The sequence below is a fragment of the Cyrtonyx montezumae genome, unplaced genomic scaffold, assembly GCF_038088225.1.
Source record: "Cyrtonyx montezumae isolate F1298 unplaced genomic scaffold, pur_monq_1.0 scaffold_3, whole genome shotgun sequence".
Classification (NCBI taxonomy): domain Eukaryota; kingdom Metazoa; phylum Chordata; class Aves; order Galliformes; family Odontophoridae; genus Cyrtonyx; species Cyrtonyx montezumae.
In genome coordinates this window covers 103,580,052-103,605,435 of record NW_027072034.1, presented here as the reverse complement: position 1 = coordinate 103,605,435, position 25,384 = coordinate 103,580,052, and the positions used below count along the sequence as shown (strand labels likewise).

At 39.1% G+C, this 25,384-nt stretch overlaps 1 protein-coding gene across 4 annotated transcripts in view; it reads right to left on the bottom strand.

Annotated features, from left to right (window-relative positions):
* Positions 1-25,026, bottom strand: part of DNM1L (dynamin 1 like) — a 35,222-nt gene extending 10,196 nt beyond the window's left edge. For 2 of the 4 annotated variants that reach the window (XM_065742628.1, XM_065742630.1), the window contains exons 1-14: positions 24,772-25,026; positions 14,001-14,148; positions 9,309-9,347; positions 8,079-8,125; positions 6,980-7,051; positions 6,322-6,408; positions 5,965-6,127; positions 4,212-4,332; positions 3,453-3,584; positions 2,958-3,164; positions 2,652-2,772; positions 1,199-1,354; positions 1,005-1,094; positions 9-101 (exon numbers count right to left, since the gene is read on the bottom strand). In XM_065742628.1, the coding sequence (XP_065598700.1) occupies positions 9-101; positions 1,005-1,094; positions 1,199-1,354; positions 2,652-2,772; positions 2,958-3,164; positions 3,453-3,584; positions 4,212-4,332; positions 5,965-6,127; positions 6,322-6,408; positions 6,980-7,051; positions 8,079-8,125; positions 9,309-9,347; positions 14,001-14,148; positions 24,772-24,873 (1,578 nt within the window). In that variant the 5' untranslated portion in view covers positions 24,874-25,026. The remainder of the gene's footprint in view (positions 1-8; positions 102-1,004; positions 1,095-1,198; positions 1,355-2,651; positions 2,773-2,957; positions 3,165-3,452; positions 3,585-4,211; positions 4,333-5,964; positions 6,128-6,321; positions 6,409-6,979; positions 7,052-8,078; positions 8,126-9,308; positions 9,348-14,000; positions 14,149-24,771) is intronic. The other 2 variants (XM_065742629.1, XM_065742632.1) reach the window with 1 other exon arrangement.
* Between the last annotated feature and the right edge of the window lie 358 nt (positions 25,027-25,384).

Sequence of the window (25,384 nt, the reverse complement as noted above, 5' to 3'; positions counted from 1 at the left end):
TTTCTTACCTCAATATTGTTATTCATTAACCCACAAGCATCAGCAAAATCTGGATGTTTGGTATTGATATAGGCTAACTCAATAGCCACTAAATTGTGAACCTGCAATGAAATGGAATTCACAAAAATTCAGTAAGTCTGATGGCAGCAAAGAACAATGACTTACAACGCCAGTCTAAGTAGCCTGCCTAGACTACAATACATTGTAACTGCCCTTGGCCAAAGACTGTCCTTACAGACACAAAGACACCAATGTTCTGACCCTATAAGAAAGCAAGAAAGGAATTCATTCTGTCATTGCAATACACTCAGATCTTCAGCTTTTTTGAAACATGTATCAGTTTAACTTGTTAGCTTTATTAAGCTAACCCCTCTCCAGCAAGAAATAAAGCTCAGTAATTTAAGAAGCCTAAGCTATATGGAACCAAGCCACCTATATCCTCTGATCAATGAGGAAGAACTTCTGTTTGCTCTTCACATCAAACATACACATTTATATACAGATATACTAATATTTTGTGCTTGCTTATTGGGGATATATTAGAACATAATTACCCAAAGACAGAAACTGAATTATCAGCTCTCATTTGCTAAAGGGCATTAAAAGTGAAAACAATGCTTTATCTTGACCTTACTTTTGAAACAAATGAAAAAAAGATTCTAATTTAAGTTATTAGCACTGCATCTTTAACTACAGCAACCACATAGCTTCTGTTGCGGGGCAGGTAAAATATACCTACATCCAAAAAATTAGGTTTTTAATCCAAGTTTGAGTAAAACAATCTTGAAAAAAAAAAAATCAAACATAACCCTTATCATAATCCTTTTGGGCTTTTTAAATCTATCTTCTCATACAGTACAAGCTTCAAACAACATAGCTGTTACACGGTTCACCATTAAACAAGGATAAGTTGTGATTCTTTTAATAATTCAGGTTCCAGAGATTACAAAAACAGTCCAGAAAACACATCTCTTCCACCAACATTATAAAACATAAAAAATTACCATTTCATTTGTGACAGGAAGCCTTCTACGCAGAAGACAGGTTACTACTTCAACTATGGCATCGTGTAACTTCGGAAACCTCAGTAACTCCTAGAAAAAAGACATTTACTGATAAGACTTTTTTTGAAGGAGCAGAGGAAAGGTGGAAGATGTCCAATAATTGATAACATTATTCAAATACAAGTATTTTTTACCTGTGTACTGTAATTACTACAATGTTGTATAATTCTTTGCATTTCTTCATGAACCAGCTCCACACAGCGAAGGCTGGGCTCTTCTAAACGTTTGATTTGCCTTTTAACCAGCAATTCAAATGAAACTTCAGGAACAAACAAGGCAGGACGGGGACCCTAGGTAAAAGGACAGTAAAAGTTGCTGAATCATATATTTAAATAAGGAGCATTTATATTCAGGAGTTCCTGGTGAAGAACATAATAGATCATGTCACAGTGTTCACACCCAAAAAGAACACTCAGAACAGGCCTAGCCAATCTACGATTAGTATCTATTATAAGAATATTGAAAACAAAGTTTTACAGAGTAAAGAAATACAGAAAATGCCTGTAAGACTAATTCACTGTTAAGTAATGACTAACCAGAACCTTTAGGTAGAAATGCTCAAGATTCAACCATCTTGAAGCCTCAAATAATTCTTTTCAGGTTTATGGATCCAAGTTTAAATGAAATTAAAAAGGAAAACTAGAACTTTCTCTTCCTAATCTTAAGCCCACAGAAGAGGTACCACTATTCAGCAGTTCTGGCCACACAACTCTCATTACACAACAGCTGGGTTTGCTGTTACATATATCTGTGGTGCAGCATCACTGTGTCAATGCTTGGCATAATTTAATTTATGACCAATATTGTTTCTCAGTCAGTAAATGCTGTGCTAGATTTACAGAAGGACAACAGCATGCACACATTGCATTGCTGTGAGTGTATGAGGTATTCCAAGTCTCAATAATTGGTGACTGTGCAAAAACACATCCGGCTGCCTGCATCAAACAGAACTCAATAGAAAAACCGACCTGTTCAAGTCAAGTTCCAAGGAGTGAATGCTCCTTATACTGCAAAATTTAGAAGTAAACTTACGGTCCATTTTTACCAACATCAATTCCCATATTATAACAAAACCAACTATGTAAATACTTAACTACTGAAGAGCCACATCCATTAGAGAACCACAGAATTGTAGGGGTTGGAAAGGACCTCTAGAGATCATCTAGTCCAACCCGCTGCCAAATGAGAATATCTGAACACGTTCTAGCCTGCAGAACTCACACTGAGTCCTCACAGCTAACACAGAAGTGCTCAATGCAGAACAAGTGCACAAGCAGTCCTTCATCACGCTTTCTCATACATGTAATGGCATTGGGTTGCCAAAGTTGGGCCTAAGCTTAATTTCAGCCTATATACAACAGAAATGAGCAAGCATTTCCCTTAAATTCATTCCACAACTGATAAAGGCTGCAAATGTGAATGCTGTATTGTTCACTTGAAATAACTAAAAGCAGGATTCAGCATATCCAGGCAAATTCATTCAGTTATTATTAATTCACAGTCTTGAAGTAGCACATACTTGTTGAAATTATATCTCGAATCCAGTGTATACAGGAACGACAATTAGAAATACTGAGTAACACTCACAGTAGCATTTCTAATGGCAGTCAGGATATCAATTGTGTTAAGGCCACCTAGAGGGTCAACAGATTCTAGGGTTCGTCCAAAGGTCTCATGAAAGATGTAACAGATTCTGGCACCACCACACCTGAAAGAACAAAGTAACTGAAATTAGTGAAGAAGAAAGCTCTCATTACAAACTTCTTTACAATTCCTTATATTCTAACATTTTTGACTATATCATGCTCTACTGTGCTACTATCATCACCGTAAGTCAGCAAGCGCTCAATCTAAACATGTAGTCAAAACACTAGAAAACCACTTGGTACTTACAGCTCAGAAGTCTCTATGTATTTTGCTGTTCCTTCAATAGTGTTGCAATATTCTGTGGCAAATTTGGTAATAAGCTGCAATAAAGTGGCACTTTTGTCCTCAACAGGTTCCCCATAACTGTTAAGTAGAGACTGGTACTGAGCAGCTAAAACATTGATTCTGGTTTTCAGTTCTGGCAAGCAGTCCCTGATATGATGCATTAGTAGTCTAAAAATAGAAAAGAGACCTTCATGAGAGGGAAGAAATTTCAGCTTTATCATATCCATCAAAAGAGAGATGAGACAGAAAACAATCAACAAAGGAAAACATTTGCTCAGGAAAATTACAGTAAATTCAGAAATTGAATTTGGAACCAAACAGAACTTTCCTTATAGTTTCTCTGTACAGCAAAGTAAAAAGGAAAGGTAAATACAAATGTTTATGTACATCATACATCAATCTACATTTCAACATACCTTGAAAAGCACTCATTTTTTATTTTTTTTAATGTAATACCTGTTCAGTGTTCTAGCAAGATACTTAGTCCCATTTCGATTGGCTAGGGAGGGATACTTCTTTTGAAGAAAACCATATTCATCACGAATAGAATCAGCTACACTCTTCTTATTGTTAATATCCAGCTGACTCCTGAAGGTAAAAGACAGTTTCACAGTAGTTAACACGCAAAGTAAAAACAATTCACACTTTTTTGCCTGACAGGACATGTGAACAGCTGAGTTGCTTTAGGCAACAACAAAAGACAATTGCTCCTATTGACTAGACAATAAAGAAGGGGTTCACCTATTGTTCCATGAAGCACAGGCAGTAAATCAGTACAGGTAGCAGTCATACACAGACTAAGCAAAAAAAAAAAACACCAAAACTTTTCACTACATGTGATTTGACCTAGCAGATGCAAAAGATAAGAGTGAACATGTACTATGCTTTTAGCACTGGCTTAGCCCTAACATACAATATCCATTACTGCTGAATTAGCAATAATGTCAACAGCTGATCAGAAACATCCCTCAAACTAAAAATCAGCTAGGAATCAATAGTGGGAAGAATTAACACTACAGTTCTCCAAGAAAGGAGTAGAGACACATTTCTTCTAAATTAGCAGTGATGAAAAGAACACATTTTTGAACAGTAAGCAGCAGGTTTTTGGTTTGCTTGCTTATTTTAATGTCAAATCACCTTATTCTTAAAATCATACTCATGGCTAAACAAGTCTCAACACGAAGTCTTAAAAACAGTAAGTGTGCCCAGACAGACCTGTTCACTACTCCAATTATGCCAAGTTTTACTGGAATCACTCTTCCCATGAGCACATCCATAGCATCAGTGCCAGCATCCATGAGATCCAGCTTTGTGATAACAGCAAGGGTTCTTCGACCTACCAAAAGAAAAACTCATTCGCAGGGATGTTTTGTCTCAATCAAAGCTCAGCATTCAAAAAGTTCCTCATACAGATGCATGAAGTATAACAGACCAAGCCAGAAGAGACCAGCACAAAAATGTATGGTGCTTGTCTATCTGGAGCCCTTTATTAACAAAAGTATAGATAAATAACTACTTGGAATGTATTACTCCCAACGCATACATGGTTAAAGATTCAGGTAACACACAATTTGAAATTATATAACTGCTAAATGTAATAAATATTTTTGCATTGTACATGAGGTTGCTATTAAGCATTTATAGAGAAGACTAAGGCAAACAGGGAGGGGACCCACAAGTATGAGCAAACTGAACATCTAGGATATATGCAATACTACACATAAAGGTAATCTGTTTGAAACTATTTTTGAAACACCACTATTACTGGAGAAGCTGCCAGAGGAGGTAATAGGACCACTTCAAGCACTGTGCATCAAATATGTTGCCAGAAGTACCAAGAGACTGAAGAAGCAGCATGGGATTTATTCTGCTAATGATGCATATTTTTGTAAAGTACATGACTTCATGATCTCTGAATGGAAACAACTTCATCTCAGACACCACAGAAGAAACATTCACTCAAATTATCTTTGCATACCAGTGTGCCTACAAAGACTGCAACATGAGCTGCCACTCCATACCTTTAAAGTTTAGAAGTTTGGGAAGTGATCCAAAAAAAAAAACAACAACACAGCTGACCACTTCTACAGGAGTAAATGAAAAACAAAGGGTCTGTTGCCTGGAACCAGGACGATCTGACTAGAGAGTCAGCTAAGGGAAGAGATTCTCTATCAAAGCTGTGGGCGTACATCATAAAGCAAACTTGTACTTTGAAAGCAAGTAAGAAATGCTACTTTTATGAGAAAAAGAATTCAAGGGGAAAGCATACCAATGCAAAATTCTCCCCTAATTTCAATATACTTATGTTCAGAGTATATACTTCCATTATCTTTCAAATTACACAGTGCCATTTATAAGTTATAATACTAATAGTACCCTGTAGCTTCAGATTTGTCTCTAAGTCATTATTCAATTATAAAACCAATCCTTTTTAGATTAAAAAATTCAGTCAGTTCTGTCATACAAATGAAGAACACTAAAAAGGACGCTAGGAAAACATTTTAATTTTATTTTTACTGAAAGTCACTAAACTAACATCTAAACAGATAATTACTTCCACAGGAAGATGTATTTTCTCTTATAAAAGAGAAAATATTTGACAATAAAGCATGAAATCATCCTAACAGATTAAACTACAAGAAAATCTCAAAACCACCAACATTCTGTAAAGCCATTTTGTTGCTCTGAAAACAGATGTGACTTGTAGGACTATTACAATAGTTCTGATATGTTTGAAAGCCAGAACGCTCCCAAGATATTAACTGATCACAATATTTTCTGAGTTGCAGAGACTAAAACTGGCAGCCTTCAAGCAAATATAATAATTGTATTTTCCAGGAAATTAAGTAACATTATCTTACTTCTTTCTGCTCAAACGACTTCTGCTTTGTATTGGTTTTGTTTTTTATTTAAATCCTAAAATAAAGCTGAAGCTGGATTACAAGATCTAGCTTTTCTTGATGCTTACCATCTGGATCCACTTCCCGTGCAATTTTAAGTGCTTCCGATGTGGCCATGTCTGTGTTAGCTGCTGTGACAGCCAGAATAATTGAATTTGGGTTGCTGATGAATTGAAGGATTAGCTCTCTTATTTGAAGTTCAATATCCTTGGGCTGATCACCAACAGGCACCTAGAAAAAAAACCAACACTGTGGAACTACTCGAAACTGTACATTTATGTAGCCAACTGCTTTACCTGAAGGAAAATAAACAACTTCTAAAAACTGAAACACTAATTTAATAATACAAAATAATGCTTAAGACTGAACATAAGTTCCTTGTTCAAAAACTGGTGTTTTCAGAAGAAAAGCATTTCATATCTTACCTTTGTCATTCCAGGTAAATCCACAAGAGTCAGATTCACGACATTAGATGAAAAAATCTTAAGATGAATTGGTTCAGGACTGATACCCTAGAAATGTATTCATAACATAGTAAATTTAATAACTTTACTGGATTATTAAGTGACCTTTTAGAAAGTCAAATCTGGTATCTTGTAATAATACATACATAAATAAAAGAACACCTCTCTTCAATCATACATCTTATCTATTTGTTGGGGGAAAAAAAGGGCACATCTGCCAACCAATTTCTTTGTATTAGCAGTTGCTCCACTATCTCCTCAACATAATGTATAGGAGGCTTTATTTCAGTAATTACGTAGACATTCAATAACACAGTACTTGATTTTATAATCATACATGAAGGTATGAAAGTTTACATACTTGCACGGAAGCAAGTTTAACATTTTTCTGCAGGATTATTATGGAAGTTTTGAAGTAAAGCAATAACAATTGTCTGTGTTTTCTTTTAGCTTGAGTCACTTGTCTAGTGAACACTGTGAAAAGCGTTTAAACATAGTAATGCTGCTTGCTATCTCTTCAATAGAACAGGTCAGTGCTTTTCACTTCTACATGCCAGAACAGTTTAAGAAAACTTTCAGTAGCAAGAGAATCTACAGCAAGGAAAAGACAGACAGTTACCTTATTATTTCCTGAAATCCTCTCTGTTTCATTTTCTATTTCCTGACGAATTTCATCAAAATCTGTATAGATCTGAAGTGCAGAAAGGAAAGATTACTTAAATAGCCATTTATCCACAAACATCTAATTGTAATAGTGCTCCTTTCTCCAAGAGACAGTGAAAAAATTATGGAATTATCTATACAGAAGGTAAGGGAAAAAAAAAAAGAACAACAGCTCTTAAACTACTGCTGTAACAACAACCATCAGTGCTAAATATTAAAGGAATCAGAATCTTATTATTTAATCCACTGCAGTGTTAGATGGCAGTTACTACCGCTTACGACAATATCAGACAAGTTTTGTGGAAAACAAATTGCATTCACCTAAAGAATTTCAACATTTAAATCATCAACATTTAAATCAACATCAACTAGATGATGCTCATCTAGTTACAACCATTTGATGTCAATGAATAACATCAAGCTTCAACTCCTTCACATCTTGGGAAGGGACAAAGAACACAGCGTTTCATTTCCTAATTACATTCTTGTTTAGTCTATCCTCATCCCATCAATAAAAGGAAGCCACCACCAAGCCATCCTTCCACATGTTCCCACTGTATTCCTCTTTATGGTTCCTTCAACTCTCAGTACTGCCTACAACGTGAGGAAATCAGTTTAAAGTAGTCAAATATCTGCCAACAGGGAGTTGTGCTGCTAGCAGATAGCCAAGCTTAATTCTTCACTTGAAACCCACAGTTACCTGTTTGTTTCTTTCTCCTTGCTAAGTATTTTCCTCCTTTTTCATACCTTTCTAATATATCTCTAAAGTGCTCAAATCTTCAGTGAACTGAAACAACTTGCAATTATATACTTCCTTGTCTTTGCAATTTCATTAATGCACACACACAAAAAAGAAAAAAGCAGCAAAATAACATTTTTAGGGTCAAGATAAACAAGTCAGCAGAATCAATGACCCACATACAGAGTCATTGGTAAGTAACTAAGGGTTTGATTAATCTTCTACTGTTAGAAACAGAAACACTCTGGTATGCAATATAGCAGATAGAACGGTTCTCTTTTTGGGAAAGGCTGCTCCATAACCAGAGCAAACATACCTTATTTTTGGTGTGAAGAAATTTACCCCACTCTTCAGCATCTATCTCTGAAAACAAAGAATTGGTACATGAGGAAAAGGAAGAAGATACTCCAATCGTGTTTTTCTGAGAGTCTGTTTGCTGAAGACTAGAATGTGATTTTTTTTTTAAATAAGCAGCAAGAAAAGAATTCACTCTCTGCTATTAGATGTTAAATGGCTCAGTACAAAGACATTTATGATTCTGCTTATTTAAGGACAACATCTCATTATTCTTTTTAGTTTGTCTTCTTACACAATGTCTGTCTTCATAACTGAACTGAGCCAATCAGATGTCCTACCAGTCTTCAGAAAAGGTCTAAGTCCATTTAAAAATCAGCTTGCAACAGAAAACAAAATAATTATTAGCAACAGCTTAAAAAAATACCTGAAAAAAATACACCAGCTACTTTTCTTTTACCATGCAAATGAGATCAAATTGCAGCTGAAAGAAAAAGTTAGAAAAAACCTGCAGAACCAAAACAAACAAACAAAATAGGTAAGTACTCTACATAACAATGAAGTCTCAGGAAAACATGTCTCTTCCCAAATCTGTCATGGACCAAACGTATTAATTCTTGCCTGCCACCACAGATGCCTGAGATTACTTGTGAGCTCTTCAAGAGCAGTCCCAGAAACAGCAAAGAAGGTTTGGTCAATTCCTGCTTTGTGGTGCAGGCAGCACGTTGAGTCAGACTGCAAGACACTCACACTTCCTCAACTGCGTTTCCAAATACCAGAAGTTCCATATCAAATATTTCAGTTTGTGATCCTTCCCCCACCTCCCACTCCCCCCGCTACCCAACGAGCAATCTGCTCCAGAAAATTAGCCTACAGGAAGCCTCACAACTTGACAAACACACTGCTTACCTAACATTAAGCCAGCATTCAAAACACTTTCTCACTCAAGTTGAACTGCAAGGCACTTTAATCAACAGAGATCTTTTAAAGGATTTGGGAATTAAAAGTGCATAGAGTTCTATGAGGCAGCAGCCACATAGGAAAGCAAGTCATCTCATTCTAAAGCAAAACGGCCAGAAAACTAAAAAAATAAACAACAGACAACTACATAACAAGACTTAGCAAAATAATCAACACAGAAGGCGATATGTAAAAGCGTGATCAACAATAAAGTGGCATGAAATGTATGTGATTAGTGTATACAGGCATGCACTTCATTTGTAGGAAGAAAAAGCAAACAGATAAAGGCAACCTTTAGAAAGGTGTCTTGGATTTTTCCATGTAGCAGGGTCTGCAGTTAAAGAGAAACAGCAGTGAATGATGTTTAAAATTTTACATCATATTTAACACAGCATTTTATCAACCTTCACTGTGAGATTGTAATACAAAGATCACAAATGCATGCAGACAGATGTACATGCCAGTCCACTACCGATGAGAATGTGTAACATTAACAATATGCACAGCAGTAAGATCTTAACTGAACACCAATAAATGATGAGTACTAATCAGATATTCTATATCACAAAGTTTACTTGTGAATCTCTTTACTATTGCTGCCCATCCAACCCCAACATCTTACAATGTTTTTGTCTGAGCATAGAAAAGAGCACCAGGAGGTTCTGCAAAGCCGAACTACTTTGGCAAAATACATTTATCATCGACTCATATCAAGAATGAGGAAAAAAGTCAGGCATGTCTTTAGTTCATTGGAGATAATATTACTGCACAGGAAAGAAACCTGAGTTTTGTATCCATCCTTTTAATAATGAAAAAGAACTTGCGCAGATTTAAAAACAACCAATCACTGCAATTCTGAGACAGATTTAAGAAGAGACAACGTTAGCTATCACCATTCTCAACTTAAGTTTCTTGTTTATGTAAGGCCTATTATAGAAATGAAAACTTCACTGAAGATTTAACGAGTATACAACTTAATTTTTCTGTGACACCAGCAGAGAACCATGGAAGTACAAGAATAAAACAAACATTAAATAATGTACAATAATGTACAATAAAACAACAAGAGTCCTTCTTGTTGCGTGATGTGCCTGCTTGGCACAGAATGCAAGGAGCACTGCAACAGCTGGTTCATCAGTTTGGAAAGCCTGCTAGATCTGGGGAGGTAATTCTGATGTCTTGCACTGAGCTTTATCAATGGAAATATTTGGATTAACTGGATCTATTAAGAAACAAAATTACTAAATAAAAAAAGGCTTTTACCCCTACTGTTTTTATGAGGGTTTATGAACAACCACAGGCATACAAGGAAATCATTGTTAAAGGGCAGCTTTTTCTTTCTGTATCAGCTGACAAATCAGCAAAATCCCATACCAGCTTCCCCACCCCCCTCTCCAAAAAAAAGAAGTATAAAATGAAAGGGCTCATTAATTTCCCCTCACTAAACAGGATTAACTTATTTACCGTCCAGAGGAACTACAACAAAATGTGCATTAAAGAAGAAACTACAGTACTTTCAAATCTGTATTACTCATCCTGTCTTAAGAATTGAGAAAAGGATGATGGGCATAGAGCCAGAAGATACAGCAAGATACTGCCACCACCACAACTGGAAAGAAATGGAGCAAGCACTCATATGTTAACTCCTTAGGGAGATGATGTAGGACATGTTTTAGTCTTACAGTACTGGCTTTCTGGCAGGATAGAAACTTGCTGCTAGATTTAGTTCTGTGTGTTGTTTTTTTTTTTTTAAGAACCAAGGGACAGTTTTTAAAAATAGATACAAAAAAAAAAAAACAACAAAGGCAGCTCAGTAAGACACATTAGATTTTAACTTGTTAATATCCATAGATTTAAGAAGAGGGCTTTTTTTTAAAGCTTTAACAAGTTTTCCTTGTTACATATAACACAAGAGAAGACAGAACCCACGATAAATGTCTTAGTCTTAACTTCACCCTCAGCACACATGGAGGGAAAAAAGAAAATGTGAGGAATAAACGCAATGTCCCAAGGTGCACAGAAAGACTCATTTGGTGCAAATGTAAGTTTAATTTATCCTCGAAGTTCCATTTTGTATAGCAGGAGTCCTTCGCCTCACTCACCTAAAATCTACAATGACACACTCCTTTGACATGTGAAAAAACAGAATAAGCAGTTCAAACAGTATGGCAGTCAAGATGCGTAACAAGAAAGATTATTGCAGTTGAAGGGAATAACCAAAAATAGATAGAATGCTCACCTGCACACCAGGCTTGCAATAGAAAAGCAACAAAGGGAGTGATCTCCAACAAGAGATCCTTCCCCAGTGGTGGTCAGCCCTTAAATGAGATCTAGGAGAGGTGGAGCCAGACTCCACCCTTTCCAGTCACACAGGTGCATTGCCTTCACCTGTGCTCCCATGGCTGACTCTGCTTGCCTCAAGGTGACCGATGAGTGGTTCAGTGATTCAACACTTCCCATACAGAGGAAGGATTTGCACCATTACTCAGAAAGTAAGGATGCTCAAGGCAAGGAGAAAAGAATTGATTAATAATGTGACAAAACACAAATTACAAAATCACAAGGAATCACAAAGCAAAAAGGCAGATGCACTGAAGTATCTGTTCATGCAAAGAGTTCACCAGCACGTTCAGAAAGTAATGTGCTAAGGCTCATGTTCTCTCATCCAAGATTCCACGGATAAACTGTTTGCACCAACAACGCCATTTCCACAAGACTTCCCTCTGTGAAACTTGTAACACACTCAAGCCTTACCTCAACACACAAGTCGTGACAGAAGTAACATCAGTAATAGTATTATGACTTACTACAATTTCCGACAGAAAAGTCAGGATAACAGGTTGCCATCTGTTTTCTTTCCAAGCAACTTGACCCCATTTTCTCAGATGAAACAAGATAATCTATACATAAGCTAAACCACATCAGCGACAAAACCATTGATTTGCCTGAATTTTTGAGGGAGAAGAGAGGCAAGTCAAATGGAACTGCTAAAAGTTGTAGAAGTTCAGAACAAACAAGTCCATATTTCTCTCAAAGTATCATCCAGAGGAAATTATAACATGTACATCTTAGATATTGATCTTTTTCTCTAGACGTCTAAACGGGCCTTATAAATATTAATTCAACCCAACATCCTAATGCAATAATATAATTATCCCATTTCTGATTTAAAATTCAAATCCATCGATCAAATGCAACCTATAGCAGAAAACTTCTGCCTTGACTCAGAATTCCCTTAATTACAAAATTATCTTGTACACCTGTAAAGTCACAGAGAAGAACAAAATCCTATTTTATTCAACAACTCAGAATCAGAGCTTTTTGAAAAGTACCAAAAATCATGTATTGTACAAAGCAATTAGCATGAAGCCACTTAGAAAGAAAACCAATATGTCATTCTTAACAAGTAGGTGAGGGAGTATGTGCATTCCCTCTTTGAAAGACTTCAAGGCCCAACTGGATAAAGACTAGAGCAATCTTGTCTTGAGCTCAAAGCTGGCCCTATTTTGAGCAGAATGCTGGACTTGAGACCTCATGAGATAATTTCTATTCTGAATTATCTCATGATCTCTTCACAATCAAGCACAGCCAGGACTGTACACTGTGCCCTGCATGCTAAAAGCACCTAATTGTTATGAATCATATTTGTATTTTCTGCTTGTGGCAATATTGAAAGCAGAAGCTTTAAACTGCACAACGTTAGTAACTGTTCTTCAGAATCACAAGATCAGAGGGGTTGGAAGGGACCTCAAGAGATCATAGAGTCCAACCCTGCTGCCAAAGCAGGCTCTCTACAATAGGTTACACAGGTAGGCGTCCAGACAGGTCTGAAATATCTCCATAGCAGACTCCCACAACCACTTTGGGCAGTCTGCTCCAGTGCTCTGTCACCCTTACTGTAAAGAAGTTCTTCCATATGTTTGTATGGAACTTCCTATATTCAGGTTTTAGGCTATTGCTCTTTGTCCCATTGCTAGGCACCACCAAGACGAGCAATGGCTTCACCCACTGGCCTTCCACCTCCCTTGAGATATTTCTAAACATTAATTAGATTCCCTCAGGATCTAATTAGATTCCCCAGACTGAAGAGAAAAGAAGTCCTGCGAAGAACTTGATATCCTTACTGTTTCTAGAAATAATTCTCTCTATTATTTGGAATTTAATAATTATAAGCACAAGATGATCACACCATCAAAAGTCTGTGAACCCTTACTATCTAAATTAAAATAAAAATCAAAACCTATAATGATCAGTAGGTGGATATGGCCCTGGTGCTCTTTCACAGGAGAAGAGCAACGGGAGTGGTTCATTCTTCCAAGGGACCACTGAGATAATTTTGTTCATCTGTTGCAGGATAATACCAAAGCAACACAGAAGACAAAAGCTTCAAAGTAATCACCTTCAGACAACTTAAAGCACTGTTCTTCTTGTGCTTATAATCGTTCAGAGCATCTCAATCACACAGTATCTGTAAGCTACAGAACGTGTCCATTAAATTCTCCTCACATCTACTACAGCTTTGTTTTCGTTTTTCCTACCACTTTGCCCAGAGCTCATCCATTTCTTCACCTCCTTCTATGAAATCACATACTCATCATCTCAAGGAAAGGTCTTATTTAAACAGCAGAAGAGAAGCGGGAGAAAAAATACACACAAGGAAATAATGGTCTCGATGCTCTAGACAATCATTATCAAAAGTGAAATGCTTTCTTTGGTCTGCTTTTCTCAAAGGCATTTTCTAAGAACAAACAGTAATGCTTAAAACACTAAAGCTTCTCTGAATACCCAAAAGCTTTTGTCATCAGGACTTTTGCTTTATGGACATCACAACTGTGACAACGGCAGTATTTTCTTCCACGAAAACTTTAAAAAATAAATAAATAAAATAATAAAGTGTTTTAAGATTACAACTGATTTTTCAGTAAAATACACAAGAAAATTAAAAGTCTAATTCCCATTAGGATAAAAACACTCTCACACTTACCATTTTCATCTCCAGCTGTTTTCCGACCATCCTCTGGGGAAACATGCACCAGCTGCAGAATAAGGGGTCTTCGGGTCACCACTCCGGTACCTCGTGGGAGCAGATCCCTCCCCACAAGACTTTCCAACACAGAACTCTTTCCACTGCTCTGAAAATTAGAATACAGTTACATGATCTTCTTGAACAACAGAATGCTACCAACATATTCATTATAGCTAGTTTTTACCACTCTCTTAAACAGTGTTATCTTCTACCACACAGTATCATATGGAACACTGAATGGACTTGCTGTATCTAAACGTGATATCACACCACGTGGGCAATAAAGGACAAATCTGCTATAGAACAGTAAATTTCTAAAATTGATTTTGACATTTAAAAGCCATAGAGATTGATGCATCTTCCATTTTTTAAAGCTAAATTAAACAAGTAAAAATAAAACAGGTTTCCAAAACAAAATAATATCCACTTTAGCATTTTCTACCCTAAATATTCACCTCTCCAGAAATGCTTTTGGAAAATAAAGATATTTTTATTTATAATGTTCAGAAGAAAATTCTGCATCCTCTATAACATCATTTTCTAACATCTTGCAGTAACACTTCACTCTGCAGTCTAACCTTAATAAAAGCAGGAGCATCCAAGACAAAATAGTTACTAAGTACACTTGAGTCCATTAAGCCAAGACAACCCCCAACTTCTTTTAGTTCTTTATTATTAGTTATAGATACTATATTACATTGGCTTCATTAGTACAAATGCTGTTTTATAATCTAAATATATAAACAGAAATTGTTCTATATTGTCTTTCCTCCTTTGCATGTGTGTGTGTATGTATATTTATGCATATTTACTACTAAATGACTACAAACATCTGTCCACATAAAAACAACCTGTAAGAAGCTGTGAAATGCTTAGAGGCTTGGAAATCACAAATTCTCTTTGAGCATTTACATTTGAAGCATTCTGTAGAATTCTGCATAAAACATCAAATTGGGCTGTCGTCAAATAACAAACTGTGAACACACGGACTGTAGGAGTGGTTTAAGACTATCATATTAAAACAATAGGCCCAAATATGTCAACATAATAGTCAGAAAATCTGACCAATAAGACTTTGTGGGCATTGTTTTGTTATTTTAATAGGACTATATTCAATTCTTCCTTTTTTCTGTAGCTGCTAAGCCAACAAGGGCATGCCATAAGAAAACATGTCCCGACAATCACCGTAGTCAGTTAGGAGTTGCTATTAAATGAATGGTGTTACCAGATATATTTTTTTCTTATCAACATCATTTGTTCTAATGGATGATAGCAAAACAACACAGATTGTATGTATTTTTCAAAATAAATCTACATTAAGTTCCACGGCAGTAAGCTGAAGGGTGACTAAAGGAAGAGATGCCACACAAGGAATGTCATCAAGCTTGAAGAGTTGGCCCACATAAACCTAATGAGGTTCACCAAGGCCAAATGCAAGGTGTTGCACCTGGGTCAGGGCAATCCCTGACACAAATGTAGTCTGAGGGATGAACACACTGGGGGAACTGAGAACAGCCCTGAAGAGAAGGCCTTGGTTATATCAGCAGACAAAAATCTGAACATGAGCCAACAGTGTGTGTGTGCAGACCAGAAGGCCAACTGCATCCTGGCTTCATCAACAGAGGGGTGGCCAGCAGGGACAGGGAGGGGATTGTCCCCCTTTGCCCTGCCCTCATGAAGCGCTATCTGCATTACTGTATCTAGGCTTGGGGCCGCCAGCACAAGAAAGTTGTGGAGCTGTTGGATTGGTCCAAAGGAGTACTATGAAGATGCTTGGAGGGCTACAGCACCTCTCCTACAAAGAAAGGCTAAGGAAGCTTGGCTTGTTCAGCCTAGACAAGGGAAGGCTCCAGGAATAACTCACTGCAGTCTTCCAGAATGGAAGGGGATCATACAAACAAGAGGGAGGACAACTTTTTACAAGAGTATGTAGTGACAGTATAAAGGGTTATGGTTTTAAGCTTAAAGAGGATAGGTTTAGATTAGGGTAAGGCAGAAATTGTTCACAATGAGACGTCCCTACATAAGACGGGGAGACTTGAACTACATGATTTGCAGATGACTCTTCCAACACAAACCATTCTATAGCTCTATATTAAACTACACATGGAACTATAGCTCTATATCCTACATCACTCCAACAGTCCAGTTATTTTCAAATGTAAAATGTGAAGATCTGAATCTCTTGCAGTGGTTTATAAATGGCAAATGTGAAGTCATACATTTGATGAGACATTACAATACTCCACACATCAGGAAATTAGTTTCTAATTGCATTACGTTTCCTTACAGAAGCAATCTGCTCTTGGAACATGATACAGTATCTAATAAAGCACTCCTTAATCTGGGTCCTGTATACATCTATTACCGAGAATTATCTGGAAGCACATCAAGAAGAGCAGTAAACACAGAGCTGATCTTTCTCTGCCAGCGAGGAGAAGTGAGGGGATATGAAGCCTGATCAGAATACAAATTCAGTTCAGTCAGTCTTTCATACAATTGTAGGCAGGGACTAACTAATTCTTGGGAATAAGAGTACCAGAGATTTTTGGGAGATTAATCTGCAGCAGCATCATGCTTGTTTTATCATCTCATTGGAACTACTGTCATGACTTGAAGCAAAGACTGAAATACCAATTCCAGAAAAACATCAACACATTCTAATCTTCTGTGGCAAAGGTTTTCCTCTGGACCCCGACCTGACCCTAATTTGACATATCTGAAAGCCATTACGACCACAGGAACTTTACATAGACTGCTCAGAAATAAGTGTCTAACTCTCTGTTAACCATCTGTCTCACCAAGTTTGGTGGTCAGCAAAACAATTTTCCTACAGGTACTAACATAAGAAGATATGCACAGGGACTTAAAAGTTTTATTTCAATACACAGTACTTATGATATAAATCTTAACAGTTTTCTTACTGCCACATAAACAGTTACATTTTCATCGTTGTAAACATCTTTTTCAGATTTATCTAAAAGAATCAAGGATGAAGGACAGTAGCAGGGAAACGGTGGGGCACTTCTCTCACAAATTAAAAAGCTGAGATTTGACCTACTCAAAACAAAACAACCAACCAAAACCAGCATCTCTACTCAATAAACATCCTCATGACCCTGCTTCTACCTCCTTGTTCTACCTTCCATGTTTACATGTTCCCGCTTATTTCACCTGTGTGCACCTCTAAGTAACAGTACACATGTGCTCCTATACATTACCATTAATTGTTATCAGGAAAATTTCCTTTGCAATGAGCTGTATTACCGGCCACACTTCTTAGGAATTTGGAAGTGGTGCACAGGACATGACTTTGTCCAGCTCCCTGCACAGCAAGATGCTTTATTTTCAGAAGCACTTCAGGGTTGCTGACAAGGCAAATGGAAAAGATTCTGTATTGAAAATTTTGAAGAAATACTACAAACTACCCAAATTATACAAACACTATTTATTCACCTCCTTGGCTTTCTTATTCTATTTCCATGCCCACAGTGACCTAATTAGCAGTGCTAGTTTTATAAGACTTGCTCCCTATACACAGAGTGCCAAGATGCATTCTGCATGTCCAGAAGAGCCCTGACTCAATCCCCTCCCACTACAGATATTTCCTCTCTTCTTATAGGCCTTTCTACCTGTAACTGGGACTCTAATACCCTGTTGGTGAAGATCAAGGCAAAGAAGGCAACGCAAACCTCAGTCTTGCCTGTTTCCACGGTCACCAAATCACCAGTCACCATTAGCCGTGTGCTAAGACAAGGCTGGCCTCAAAGTCATGCCAAGTCTTTTGAGCTTCATTGCCCTGCATCTCACAGGAGCCCAACAAGCAACTCAGGGAATAATCCAGCCTGCTCCTAGGGAGCCCATGCTGCAAGAAGGCAACATGCAGACTCACCTGGAGTCTCTCTGACATGCAGGTACCATTATTCAGTTCATAGGCTGTTGCATATTTCAAGCACTATTAAAACAGAAATGGGCTTGGCTGCACACATTTCAAATCATCTTATAAGAATCTGTTGCCTTCCTAATGTTTGGGAAAAACGTCCTGGGGAATTTCCAACAAAAATTAGTTAAAACGGCAATGTTTTCTTTTTTTTCTCATCTTTAGAGTTGGAAGGGACCTCTGAGGGCCATCTAGTCCAACTTCCCTGCAGCGAACAGGGACACCACAGCTAGATCAGGTGCCCAGGACCTGATCCAGCCTTGCCTTGTAAGTCTCCAGAGACAGGGCATCAACCACATTACTAGGTATTCTATTCCAGTGCCACAACACACCCACTGTGAAAGATTTTTCTTTATGTCTAACCTAAATCTACCTACCCCGAGCTTGAACCCATTTCCCCTTGTTCTATCGTCATTCTTTTCAATTGGATTAACAGCTAAATGTTTAAATGACTAATCAAATAGAAAAAAAAAACCAAACAAACCTGCAAAGAATTCCTGCAACAGAATACAGACTTACTACCAGACAGCACAAGAAAATAAGAAGGCATGATAAACAGAAACACTTGAGAGTGACCAGAATTGTGAAGTAGGAAAGGTTTTGCTTCTCCATGACAGCTCCTGAAGAATTTTCTTGAGATAAGCAGCACATCTACTTTGACATCTGAGACAAAATGGCAGGAATCCTGCAATTTCTGTCACACAAGAAATAATGAGAAAGGTCCTGCTGGCTAAATAAGGCTTTTAGCAATACACACGTGTATGGCTTATTCAACTCCAGTTCTACTACTGGGAAATAAAAGTGGATGTGTTTTTACTGAGGCATCATCCACAGGAACACTACCTTCTTTTCAAAGCATCTGTGTGGGTATCTCAGTCAGGAAGAAACTGGAATCCACAGGGAGACCCTCCACAAAAGACAGCTTGCATCAGCAGCAAGGAAAGCAGGACCTTACATAGCTTGCTCTAAGTTGTGAATACAGGATTCCTGGACACCACATTTAAAGGTAACTGCATGCCAAACGCTAACAAATACACAGAAGACTTGCAGTTGTATTCTTTCTCAATACACCAATTCTGATGCTTCACTTGAGCCAAAAATACCTCATTTAATTAGAATCATCAAGTAATGGTTATTTCATGGAAATGTGAAGTTTAATGATCTGCATTTCAAAGCATTAAAGATTGGCCTTATAAATTATTGCTTATATCATTATTATTATTATTTTTCAATTAAACAAAGCAAAACAGCCAAGTTGTATTTTCAGATTTAAGAAGCCCTAAACAACTGAGATACTTTTTGACTTTTTAAGAGGAAGCCGGTGAACCTCCTGGCTACCATACAAGGAAATCTTCTCCAAGACCTACACAGCTGTTTTCTCTCCAGATCCTGAAACACACTTGCCAAGGCTTGTTCCTTTCATCACTGTTTCTCTTAGTTTTCTTGAAAACACCTTTTCCATGTGCTGTCCCACGTGGGCAAGGGATAGGATCCATCCAATTTAATTACAGTATGGGTTTTCAAAGAAAAACTATTATCAATCACAAGAGGAAGAGAACCCTGGCAGCAAGCACACAAAACTATTGCTATAGTCTGCTTTAGCAGCAAAGTTTTTGTTATGCCTGGCATAAGTAAATACCTAATTAACATCAGCTTCATTTTACTGCTCATTTGAAACACTCACCAGAACAGTCAGGGCATGATCTGACAGAAGAAAGGGATGGCAGAAGGGAAAACAGTTATGCCTGAAACTACATACAGGGAACAATATCAAAACACAAAAACAACACACAAAAATAAACCAAATAACACAGAAAGCATGCAAAACCCAGGAGGAAAACAAGTTCTCCCCAGGCAGCAGAGCCAGCACTGAAGTTATGCTCTAGATACATCCACTCCTGTCACAAATGTAAGAGGGGGTTTAAAGACAACTGCATTGAAAACCCAAGAAACGTTGCTAGACCAAAGAAACAAAGAGGAGGGAGGATGCCCACCCCTGAGATGAGTTTGAACAGAGCTTTCCCAGTTGCTTGGCACAAGTTTCCTCCCCTTAAAACTGCCTTTTTGCCAACATAGAGTAGGATGCGTTGGATGAGCCAAGTTCTTTCTCTGCATGGAAAAGCACTTACACTCTGTGCAGCATCTGAATTTTAAGACCTCAGAGTAGTCTCTCCCAAACCAGATGCTTTGACACAGCATCCAGGGCATGTTTCTCCTCATTTCAGTAGCCAACACCACACATACACTGGTTTCCCCTTGATGTCAGGTTCTTAATGTGAGAACTACCATCCTATTTATTGAATAAGCAGATGTATGTATTGAAATGATCAGGTTGTTAGATCAAGAAACTTTCTTCAGTGGCAACAAGAGTTGATTTAGTGATGAAATATCAAACGTAAAACTTACTCTAAACAGGAAAAAAAAAAAGTAATGTTAATCTATGAATCAATCATAGAGCCTTAAGAAACATCTCCTTTGGAGGGCAGCATCCAACAGACCAAACTACATTCAGTACTGTATGATACACTTCCCCTCAGTTTTCAGTTACACATAAATGCCCACTTGAAAGGTCTTTTAAATATCAATTTGTGAATTGCAGCTGGTTATTCAAGCAATTTCATCATGAAGTCTCTATTAGAATTAACACTGCAAAGCACAACTTTTTTCTTCCTAAAATAACCCTGGTATTAAGAGAACTCCTTTGCTACCAAACTAACACCAAAGTTTGTACATATCTAGGTCAGTGACTTCTAAAAACCCACAAGAGATGCCAAGAACTAGAGACCTGGGGAAAAAAAAAGAAAAAAGAGTAAGGGAATTCACTTCTACATATCTCCAGGCACAGATTCTATTGATGCTTATTCTATAAGTCATAGTCTGCTCTGTAACGTAGGTATTCCTATCATCACACCTATACATCCTTAACACAAAAGAGGCCATAACTCAATTGTTCTTCCCTGCACCTTATTTTACTTCACTACTAAAATGTTTGGTTGAGGCACCTCAATACAACCTCATTATCCCATACACGGATCACAAAGCAAAGCATCTGTATAAAACACATGATCATGAAAAATCAAAAATTCAAAAAATCATGAAGTTTGGGGATTACAGGACTATGGCACAAATACTGTCTGTGCACTATTCCCAGACTGTACGCTGTTTTGCATTCCAACAACATAGCTCTAAGAAGGCAACTGAAATACTGAATCAGGAAAAATAGAGCACCTATCTGGTAAGGACAGCAAAACCCTAAAATAGCAATACAAAGTTGGCAGTATAAGGGTGTTCTGCAAGTCCTATCAGCAGTAGTCTGCAGTTTTCTTAACAGATTCCATACCAGGGTACAAAGATTACTTTTACAGGTTTTATGTGGAAAATGAGAAGGAATTCTCAGGTGACTAAGTCACACGAACACCACTCAGAAAAGGGTGAGAGGTCATTAAATGACTAACATTTATGGGGAAATACTTTGTAATCAGCATCCAAACCTACACAGAAAAAGGAAAAACTAGGATACTTCAATCAGAACAGAGGGAGAGTGCAAAATGAATCCTAAGAGGAAGGTGGCATGGGAAAGAAACCTCACAAGGAAAGGAAAGATTATTCATGCTTAACGACTTTATAATAGCTAGAAAAGGAAGAATTTGGAGTATTTGAAAGAGAAGCGAAGGCAGACATAAGCACAAAATGTAACAGAATTGTAGTAAAGATGTACAAAACCTAGCTAAGAAAAACAAACAACAAAAATCTACATTTTACTTTTCTTTGCTGAAAATGTAGAGGTCATACAAGAAAAGCAACAGGCAAACGAGGAAAAATAACAGGAGAAAACAGAGATCAATAGAAACCTTAACCGAAACCATTTGTTTCCCACCAAGGAAAATGGAGGTGTAAAATTCAAAACTTTTTGTGAGCGTTATAAAGAAGAGAAAAAGTAAATACTGCTTATGCCTGAGGCTACAAAGAAATCAACTAGGGGAAAAGCTTTGAGTCACACAGCACTTAACCAAAAATATCTCAAGGAATAGCATTGTTAAAAGGTGCGTTTCAAAACCACATGGAAGCCAACTACCAGTAGCTCCAAGGACATATGTGAGACACCTCCAGAAATCTGGTCTGCTATAAACTAGATTGAAATGACTAAAACAATATGATCCTAAGTATAAAATAACAGCATAAAATAACTACAGGATGAATACGTCCATGAAGACGATTGTATTTTCCAAGAACCCTGACTAAAACTAATGAACAAATCAGGATACATTTCCCACGCATTTTGCTACATATTTTCCTGAGGGATATAAAGCCTTTTAAGCTGGTCTCTTTAACAGTACCAGTATAGCTTATTCAAGGGTCTTTTTGGAGTACATTGAGCGCAGCACGAAGGGGATATTAACATGGAAGGGTAGACTACTCAGGTCAAATATACATAGGTTGCTCCAAAAGTAATGCCTCCCAGTTTCTTCCATGGAAACAACAGAAACAAAGAGCAGAACACTATCTGATAGCACAAATTCTCAGCTACAAAACACTACTTTTCAATATAGGCACTACCAAGTTATGCACTGTTGCCAGCAATGAATGAGAGACTGTACAGAACGCGAATAAAAATCTGCACCAGTGGAAGTGACCCTCTGTTTTACAGCTGCTATGAAGGAGTCAGTGCTAGGAAAATGTTGCCCATACAGTCCATCTTTCATTGGCTCAAATAGATGGAAGTCAGAAGAAGCCATATCCAGACTATATGGTGGGTACAGTAGGACGGTCTGGGATAGAATGGCAATGAGCTCCAGTCTTCAAACTGGTGAGAGGCTTGGTGTTGTGGTGTTTCAAGAGAAAGACTGTCCTCTTTCCTTGACTGACTCTGAAAGTTTGAGGCTTCAGCTTAGTCAGCATAGTGATGCAGTGGTCAGAGTTGTTGGTTCTCCAGGTTCCAGAAAATCCAGAAGAATCACCTTTTTCCTTTTCCCATCCCAAAAGACGGTGCACATCACTTTACCCACTGAGGGCTGCATCCTGTTAAGTTCCCACTGGAGAAAATGTTCACGTCACCACTTCATGAGCTACCATTTTAATTTTGGCTTATAGCGATGACATCATGTCCCACCACTACTAATGATTCCATTCAAGAAACTGTCACCTCATATTGGTTCAATAGGTCCTTACAACTTGGATATGCTGTTTTCAGTTCCTTTGTGAGCACTCATGGAACCCACCTGACACAAACTTTGTGATATTCAGTGTTGCCACCACCACTTCCAATGCAATAAAATCGATATTCAGCTGTTCCCTGGTTGTAATCTGCTGATTTGTGTGAATGAGCAGACGGAGACCGTCTTCATTCCATGATGTGACAGCTGTGCATGGCTGTGTGGAACATGGCTTGTCTTTCACATCGCTGTCACCATTGCTGAAACGCACCACCCACTGCCTCACTGGGCTCACATTCACTGTTCAGCCTCCATAAACGTTCAGCAATCATTGATGAATATCAATGGGTGCCATATTTTCTTGCATGGAGGAATTCAATGACACACCTTTGTTTCAGATGCACTTCCACGTCAGACACCATCCCGTCAGACTGCCATATGTCACACGTCAACAAAATGTAATGAACAGAATACTGAAGGAAGGTTCAACCACTACAGCCACACTTCCAATGCCCATTGCTGACATTGTGGGCCAACATAATAAAACAGGAGGCATCACTTTCAGAGTAGTCTTTGCATATCAATATGGTTTTAATGTTCACAACGTACTTCATTGTACTTTTGAAAAGTTAATTAGGATAAGGTTGTTACAAAAGGCTTCAGCACATCGGAATGAAGCAGAAAAGAATACTCCCATTAATTTCACATATAAAAACATCGCACCTCTGCCTTACCCTTTTCTGTTAGAAAAATAAATGAAAATAACAAATACCAACAACAACAAAGCCAACTTAGTGAAGTTATTGTTACTGAAGTTTCTACAAAGCGATGGGTTCCTGCCATCTCCAGAAACCAAGGAACCTGTAAAACTGACCAGTGCAAAGTCTCCCCCCAGGTGCTGGTGTTCTAGATGTCTTTTATAAGGAGGCTGACACAGAGTCCCTGAGCCACCCAACTGATGTTGATTAAGCAAAGGAAGAGCTGACTGCCTTACAATCAAGCTTGCAGTCTGTGCCTTCAAAGCCATCTAATGAAATGATGCACCTAGCACAACTCTCTTGATGCCAGTCTGCTACTGCCAAGTAACAGCATTCAATAAACAAAATGAAAGGAGGTGACGTATTATCGCCAAGTTCTGGTCGTGCATGATGCTTCACTGTTTCATTTTCACTTCTCTCACGACTGCCACCGTTCCTATCCACCACGCTGTGTTGCCAGAAGTTGTGCTGAGGAGCAGCGTCCTGTTTGGACACATCTGAAGGGGCTGGAGCTGCTGGTTCTGCCCCGCAGCGTTACCAGCCTGTAACAGCGAGGCCAAGGCAGGCCGCCTTCGCTGCCAACCATTAGCCGAGACAAAGAGGTCCCAAAGGCAGAAGAGCAGCTCAGTGACCCCGGGGCAGCACGGCCCCGCAGAGCCCCGCTGCCATTATGCCGGGGAGCGACGAGGGAAGGAGAGCGGCACTCCCCGCGCGAAGGTGGGGGGGAGGAGCGGGCAGCTCAGGGCGTCCCGGCCGCCTTCGTCCCCACGTGCCCTTGGAAACGGCGACCGCGGGGCAGCGGGCACGGAGAGCGGGGGGAGGGGGAGGGGAAGCCCCGAGCGCAGCCCGGGCCGTGGAGGGCCGCCGCCCCGCCTCACCTGCGTGCCCACCACCACGATCTGCGGCAGCTGGATGATGTCGGCTCCCACCGTGTTGAAGACGTCTTGCAGCTTGTTGATCACCGGGATCAGCGCTTCCATGGCGGCGGCGGCGGCGGCGGCGGGCAGCCCGGCGGGGCCGGGGGAAGGGAGAAAGCCGGGGAAGGAGGCGGCGATGAATGGGCGCGACGGGCAGCGGCGGCTCCCGTCAGCCGCCCCCTCCGCCTGCCGCCATTGGCGCCGGCCCACGCGCACGGCGCGGCCCCAGAGGGCAGTGCGGGCTGAGCGCCGCGGGGCACCACGGGAGCTGGAGTGCGGCTCGGAGCCCGAGCGGGCCCGGCCGATTTGCTGCCGTGTCCTTTACGCAGTCATAAACTCTGATAAGGTCTCTTCCCCAAGATGAGCTGTTCCAGGGCTCTCTGCCTTTCCCTTATGCAGCTGAGATGCTCCAGGCTCCCGTCATTGTAGTTTTCCACTGGGCTCTCTCTAGAAGATGTCTGAAGAGCCTCAAAAATCAGGAAGGTGTCCCCGGGTGCCACTACGTGCTCAGATGCAACAAGGTTCCCAATGGCAAATGGTCCACTCTGCAGCCCACCTCAGCAGCCCACCTCAC